At 45.4% G+C, this 7,971-nt stretch overlaps 1 protein-coding gene across 1 annotated transcript in view; it reads left to right on the forward strand.

The window, feature by feature from the left end:
* ABCA4 (ATP-binding cassette, sub-family A (ABC1), member 4) overlaps positions 1–7,971 on the forward strand; it is a 246,946-nt gene that overhangs the window by 108,088 nt on the left and 130,887 nt on the right. The window contains exons 12-13 of the mRNA XM_006882479.1: positions 5,013–5,218; positions 6,073–6,249. Coding sequence (XP_006882541.1) covers positions 5,013–5,218; positions 6,073–6,249 — 383 coding nt within the window. The remainder of the gene's footprint in view (positions 1–5,012; positions 5,219–6,072; positions 6,250–7,971) is intronic.

Below are 7,971 nucleotides of genomic sequence, written 5' to 3' on the forward strand. Positions count from 1 at the left end.
CTTGGAGGCAAGGATTCTGGGGCTTTGTCTGACATACTTTGGACATGTTGCCAGGAGGGACGGGTCCTTGGAGAGAGACATCATGCTTGGGAGGGTGGAGGGACAGCGCGGGAGGGGAAGACCCTCTATGAGATGGATTGATTCGGTGACTGGGGTAATCGGGATGGGTGTGTCAGAGGCAGTGCAGTTGGTGCAGGATAGAGCAGGGTTTAGGGTTGTTGTGCAGAGGGTCGCTATGAGTCGCAAACGACTCGATGGCACATAACAACAACAACAAACAACAAATTCACATGAAACATTAAAGTGAGATTATCCTATTACTTAATTTTGTTGAATGGATGGTCTTTCTAAAGAAAACTTTAGAAAACATGCACGTTTTATATGTACGTAAAGCAGTTCAATTCTGATAATTCCTTGCCTCAACAGCAGACTGACAATCTCTGTCATCCTCTCTAGTAGTGTTGGTGGATCAAGTACTGACCGACACTGAGTCCTTGGTCTCTGGCTGACGTGGAAGTCTACATATTAACTTCCCTGCAATAAGCCTTTATAAAACAGCAAACCTGTTGTTATATCTAACTAGCTCTGCTGACACAACAGCTGAACACTCAGCCACTAACTGAAAGACATGGTACTTCCTCCTGTGAAGATTGGCTGCTCACAGCCATTGATTTAACTGCACCTGACGGTGACACTGTAGGATAGAAGAGAAATGCCTCACAGGATTTCCAGTGTTCTCTTTACAGAAACAGGTTACATCTCTCTTCCTTGAAAAGGCTGTTAATTGGGTTTGAATTGCCATCCTTTTAGTTAGCAACAGAGTGTTTTCTTTGTGGGACTATCAGGGTTCCTTATAAAGATTACAGCCTAGAAAATTCTATGAGATAGTTCTACTCCCTTATATGTGGTTGGGGGCTCTAGTGCCCTACTGGTAAGGAGTTGGACTGTCAACTTAAAGGCACTTGGTTCGAATCCACCAGCTGCTCCACAAAAAAAAAAAAATGAACAATCTTATCCCATGTGATTTACTATCTCTGAAAACCCACTGCTGGGTCAGCTATTATTCACTTCCAATTCAAAGGTACACAGTAACGAGGCAGAAGTCAGCTACACAGCACCTAATACCATTATGTCTACACAGAGGAAATGAACATTCACTAAGGCCCTATTGTGCATGAGGCGCTTAACTCTCTCATTTAAGGACTGGGTAGCATTAGGATGAGCAATGCTTCTTTGTGTGAGATTGGCGGCCTGAAGAAAATTCACCATTTCCTTAAACTCCATGATGTGTGACTACAATTAATGGTGTTCCTTAAAAAGAAATCAAATTCCATTTGCTTCTCAACAGATTATCTTCTTGGGGTTTTTTTTAAGCCTTTGCCCTCTAGATTCTCTCATGTACCTGTGTTCCTCTTTCCCATATCAGCTGGAAAGTTAAGAATTTCCTTTGTTTTCTTTCTTTTTATCTAGAAGAGTGAGAAAATTACATGAAGCTTCTCCCAGGCTGTGGAGTTTAAGGAGAAACCCTTTTGTTCAAGAGTTTCTCAGTACCTTGTTCAAACACAACGGCTCAGTAATTAGAGGCTCTGGCTCAGGTTAGTTTAGAGGCTCTGATGCCCTCAAGTGGGATTTAGAAGTACAGGATCTTCAGTGGCTGAGCTTGCTTTGTCCTGCTGTCAGTACTCCTATCAGGCAGCTAGACTCTCTGGGTAAGGCCTTGCAATCCGTCCACATTCTCATTTCTTTCTTTTTCCCAGAGTCAAATGAACTGGGATTTGATACTTACTCTGTGGTCTGTTGGAGCCTTCTCGTTCCCATGTGGGAGGCTTGGGTTTGATCACTGGTCAGTGCACCAGGTGTGCAACCCCATCCATCAGTGGACACTTGGCATTTGCTGTGATGCCGAACAGATTTCAGTGGATCTTCCAGACGAAGATACCCTAGGTGATCTGCTTCTGAAAATCAGCCAGGTAATCTTAGGTAGATCACAATGGGTCAGTCCACAATAGTCAAGGGAGTGGTGCAGGACCAGAGATTTTGTCCTACTGCCCTAAGACCAGCTCAATGACAACTAACAACTACCATCTTACAGAGGTTACTCAGGCTCTTTGAGACCAAGTTTCCTGGGCTGTAAAATGAGCGCTCTGGTGGTCTAGTGGTAAAAAGCTGTGCTGCAGTCCCAAAGGCACATGGTTTGAATCCAGCGGCTGCTCCATAGGAGAAGGATGAGCAATCTCCCCCTGTTCAATTAACTGCCTCGGAAAACCTGCCAGAGAGTCAGCTATGGGTTAGATACAACTCCATGGTACACAACAACAACAACAACATGAGAACATTGATAATAACTTCCCATACCAGCTGTGAGCACACTCAAGGGCTTTATGAGCCACATGATGGACAGAGCTAAAGGAAGTGGCCCGATGAGTAAGGAGTTGTGCTGCCAACCCAAAGACAGGTGATTCTAATCCGCCAGCTACTCCATTCTTCTCCTGTATGATTTACAGACTCTGCAAACCTGCTGGAGGGTCTGCTGTAAGTGATTCTGATGACGGATGCTGTGTAACAAGAACATTCTTGCTGTTCCTGAGCAGCTGTGATGCGGTGGAAGTTCAGGCTCTGCCACTGTCAGCTGTGTGGCATCAGGCCCTTCCCCAAGCCCAGCTTCGTTTTCAGTAAAATTAGCATTCCCGGTAACAAAAAGGACTTTCGTGCAAATTAATTAGCTACTTTAAACCAAATTACAACAGACTTCTAGCAGTCTTCCTGCTTTTCTTCTCACCTCCTCCAGTCCGCCCTGCCCTTCCACTTCCCCAGTTTATCAGTCATCTTTCTGAAATAATCTGATCACATCTGTCTTGTGATTGTTCTCAGTGGCTATTGAGTCAGCCTTGACTCATGGAAAACACATCCCTGCACCATCTCCACACTCAGAATACAACACATGCCTGATTCCTCATGATGAATTGGGTTTGGACCACTGTGATTCATAGGGTTTTCAACAGCTGATTCTCACAAGTTGGTGGCCAGGACTTTCCCCCTACTCTCTCTTAGTCTAAAAGTTCTGCTGACACCTCAGTTCTGCATCATGTTGTTTTGTTGTTGTTGTGTGTCGTTGAGTTGGAAATGACTCAAAGCTGACCCTCCAGTAGGTTTTCAGAGGTGGTAAACGGCTGGGGGAAAGATTGCCCATCCTTTTTCCATTCCTCATCACAGCAGCACATAAAGTCTAATGACAGACAGGTGATAGCTACACATGAAATGCATTGGCCAGAAAAGCTGGGTCTCCTGCATGGAGGGTGAGAATTCTACCACTCAATCATTGCTGTCTCCTTGCTGAAAAGTCCTCAGTGACTGCTTCAGGCTACTTAGAGTTTGCTAAGACTTCTCCTTGTTACAGCCCTTAAGATGCTGTGTGCCCCGGCAACCAGTCAGTCTGCTTGGTTGCCCTACAAATTCCAATGAGCTAATATGACTTAATTCCCATTCATCTTTCTAGTGCTCATCTCCAACTACTCACCTCCTGCGCTCTGCACTCTTCTTTACATTGGAGTTTCATAGGGAGCTTCCTGCAAAATACTGATGTGCTTGGGATGAGGTCAGGGTGTAGGTATCTTCATAAAGCTCCCTAGTGGTTCTCATATCCAACCACATGTAAAGGTCTAGCTCTGCAGGAGTCCTGGTGCTCCCTGTACTGTTCCCTCTGCCTGAGATGACCCTCCCTGTTTTTCTTCCAGCTCATCCTCATCCTGTTTAGGAGTCAGTCACATCCCACTGCCCCTTTCCCTGAGCCATCCAGGGAGCCTCAGGTGTGTCCCTCCCCTGGGCTCCCAGAGGACCGCGGGCTGCTTCCAGCAGAACCTGCTCATTCTGTTCACAATTGTTGGTTTACTCCAACCCCTCTCCCTCACTAGGCCTTGAGTTTATTTCTGGAAGCGATTCCGTCTCTCTGCCTTGTACCCCTGGAGCCAAGCAGGCTCTGGCACACTGCAGACTCTCAGTAAGTATCTAATCAACAAATTAAACAAGGCAAGGCCATCCGACCTCTTATGTATCACATGCACACAAACACCCATAGTGTATTATAGGGACAGTAGGTTACAGAGAAGAACAGGTACAAATGCAATATAATGTTTTAATACATCTGTTAAAGTAAACATCTCCTAATAGTCAAATGAAGGGGGGGGAAATCTTGGTTTTGTTCTTTTGTTTTTCTGTTCTGAAGGAGACATGTCAGGAAATACCTTCTCCATGAAACATAAAACTGTTACTGGAAATGTATTCTCTGACCAAATCAGCTTGACTCACTACTATTTTTTTTTTCTTCTGCCTTGTCCTTCCCTCAGCTAGTCATCTGTGTGCGTGTGAATGTTTGGAAAGAGACATAAAGGTTCGCCACTAACATTGTATCTCTGTTTTTGAAAGTCTTTTATGGTCATGCTTTCTGATCTTCAAATCAGCCTACATCCAATGTGATCTCACTCTCTCACCTCTCCACACTGGGGAGTGAGAGCCCTGGGTATTTTTGTCACTTTAAGAGTTGCAGATGGACCTGGTTGTGCATCAGATGCCTGGACCAGGACTCAAGCTTGCATCTCCTGCATGGAATATGAGAATTGAACACACCAATGTCAGAGCATGGTATTGTGTGTATATTTATGTCTACCAACCTATATATGTATATTGTTGTTGTTAGATGCCATCGAGTCACCTGTGACTCATGGCGACCCTATGTATAATAAATCTGAAAGAAAAAAAAAAAGAGTTGCAGATCTGTACAGCCATGTCCTCATGAAACCTGTGGGACTAAGAACAAGTCCGCGTTTACACATTTCCTTCTTTCTACCCCTCAATCTGGAAAACTGACAACGGAGTCTGGAGTTAAGCAAACATTAAGTTGCCTGTCCTCTTGTATTCACCTCTCCCTGGGCCAGCAGCTCTTATCCTCCTTGTTCGCTGTTAAGTCTTTCCTGCTGGGACTCCTCAAACTCTCTCCCCTTTGTGCTTATCTGCAGTGCTTGACCCTGGATAAGTTTGAAAGCTATGATGATGAAACGCAGCTTACCCAACGAGCCCTGTCTCTGCTGGAGGAAAACAGGTTTTGGGCTGGTGTGGTGTTCCCTGACATGTATCCCTGGACCAGCTCCTTACCACCCCATGTGAAGTACAAGATCCGCATGGACATCGATGTGGTGGAGAAAACCAATAAAATCAAAGACAGGTGATGCCTCGGGCAATCTCAGAAGGCACTAGTCACTCCTGGAATATGGGTCAAGGGGAAGGGGTCCCTCTGGAATCAGGACATCCATTTCCTCCCAGTGATGGGAGGTTTACTTGGAAAAACATACAAACATTTGGGGATTAAAGAACTAAGCTAACTGGTTAGATGTATTACTTGGTAGGAGGAGAACGGGGCTACTGTTCTTCCCTGGCTGGACTCTGTGCAACTTGGTGATAGAATCTCAAGGCACTGAATTGACTTCACATAGAGATACTACAAATGGGGTGTCCTCAAAGTTGGTGGGAAGTTACAAAGAAAAGAGAAAGGGCCTTGGTGGCACAGAGTCTTTACTGCCAACCAAGGATCAGTAGCCTTAACTACCAGCTGTTGGATCTACAGGAGGAAGATGTGGCATATGCTTCTGCTTCCATAGACTGCAACCTTGGCAACCCTATGGGGCAGTTCTACACTATCTTAGGGGCTGCTGTGACAAAGAACGGACCTCATGGCTACAGAAGGTTATTTGTCTGGTGTTTGGCTTTGGTTTTTATTTGTCTTCAGGCAAATAGTTAAGACCATACTTGGCCTATATATCAATAAAATGAAGTTTTAAAAGAGGAAGTAAGAAATTTATTTTATAAAACCATAAGTAGAATTTCTGAAGGAGAGCAGTTGCAGAATCACACAATGGCTAATGCTTACGACTGAGATTTAAACTTTGAATTTGAAAAAAGAGTTGAATAGTTTGAAAGTCTGTTAAGTTTCCAAGAGAGGAAGGTACAAGCGTGCTTGTGAGGCTGAGGGAGCCTCATCCCCACTGGCTTCCTTTGTTTCCCCCTCTGATTGTTTCTCAGGTACTGGGATTCGGGCCCCAGAGCTGACCCGGTGGAAGACTTTCGTTATATCTGGGGCGGGTTTGCCTATCTACAGGACATGATTGAACAGGGCATCACCAGGACTCAGGTCCAGGCTGAACTTCCCATTGGAATCTATCTCCAGCAGATGCCTTACCCCTGCTTCGTGGATGACTCGTGAGTTGCAAGCTCCACCCTCTTAAGTTGAAGGGGAGCTGTGGCTGGGAGCTGGTGGGGATATACCCAGGGTTTCACTTGCTTTGGAGAAAAAACCCACAAGTTGGGGCTAGAATGGGAAGAACACAGCTTAAACTGAGGAGCCTACATCTCTCAGGGACCAGGTTGGGGAGATGAGCACTTCAGGTGGCAGGGGTAAAGGAGCTGAGGGTGTGGGTACAGAGGGAAGGTGAAAATTAACATAGGGGGAGTGAGGCTGGAGAAGGAGACAAAAGCTTTTAATACCCCCACTACATAGTGTAGTGCCTTTGGTATGTAGCAGGGTTCTGGTAGGGTGTTTGCCCAGGGATGGCCAAATCAGCAAAGGAGGACTCTGCATGGCAAGTAGGTCTGGCTCCTAGGAGCTTCAGAGTAATGCACCTCCTCCTCTCATTAACATTCCCATGATGTTTGCTAATGAAAAGGTAGAGGAATGTGTTGGATGAGCTTGGACCTTCCTCCCTGCCCTCCCTATGCCCAGGCTAAGGAAACAGCTTCTGTTTGGGTGAACGTGGATTTAGGGGGTGGTGGAGAGAAGCACTGAGGAGAGAGCCTGGAAAGGCTCATTTAGCATAGCAGATGGGTCAGCCATGTTCCTAGGGCAGCAGCAGGAACCTACAGTTGTTTAGGGAGTCAATTCCTAGAAGAAAACAGGCAAGTTTCTCATAGTGTGTTTGCAGGATTCAGGGAGGATAGAAGCTTGTACAGTATGAAGGAGGTGAAATAAAATTCCGTAGTACAGCACCATGATAGACGGTGAAGAAATTGAAATTGTTGACAGCTTCAGTTTGCTTAGTTCTACAATCAATAATCTTGGTATCAGCAGCCAGGAAATTAAAAGACAAGTTGCACTGGGAGAGTCCGATGCTAGAGACCTCTCCAAAGTACTGAAGAGCAACTGGAGACTAAGGTGCACCTGACACAGGCCATGGTCTTTGCTGTTACTTGCTATGCATCAGAGAGTTGGACAATGAGTAAGGATGACAAAAGGAGAGTTGATGTCTTTGAGCTGTGGTGCTGGAGAATAAGAGTATTGAAGATACCAGGGACTGCTAGGAAAACAAACAAGTTCACCGTGGAAAGGGTGAAGACAGGCTGCTCGTTAGAGGCAAGGATTCTGAAGCTTCATCTGACATACTTTGGATATGTTGCAAGGAGAGATCATTCCCTGGAAAGGGATGTCATGCTTGAAAGGATGGAGGGACAGCACAGGAGAGGAATACCTTTGATGAGATGGATTGATTCAGTCACTGGTAATCAGGACAGGTGTGACAGTAAGATTGGCAAGGGATAGAGCAGGGTTTAGGGCTGTTGTACGTAGGGTCACTATGAGTTGCAGGTGACTCAACGTCACATAACAACAATAATAGTGCCTTGGTGGTCATAGTGTTCAGTGTATGGTGCTATTAACCCAAAGTTGGCAGTACGAGTCGACCAGCTCTTCCATAGGAGAAATATGGACCATGTCCTCCCGTAAAGATCTACAGAAGCTATTGGTTACTATGAGTCAGTTCTCAGTCAGTGACAGTGAGTTGAATGGGCACAAGCATTCCTTTTTCAAACAGTTTAGTCCAAACCTTTTCCAAGCTGAGTTCTGTGGAAGACTAAGGAGAGAATAGCCAAAATGTTCTGGCCATTCTGAAGTCAGCTAGGATTTGGACAGTAGAAAGAGAGAGGAAGTAG

Source organism: Elephantulus edwardii, unplaced genomic scaffold, assembly GCF_000299155.1.
Source record: "Elephantulus edwardii isolate Elephantulus edwardi_28Jun2011 unplaced genomic scaffold, EleEdw1.0 scaffold00020, whole genome shotgun sequence".
NCBI classification, from domain to species: Eukaryota; Metazoa; Chordata; class Mammalia; order Macroscelidea; family Macroscelididae; genus Elephantulus; species Elephantulus edwardii.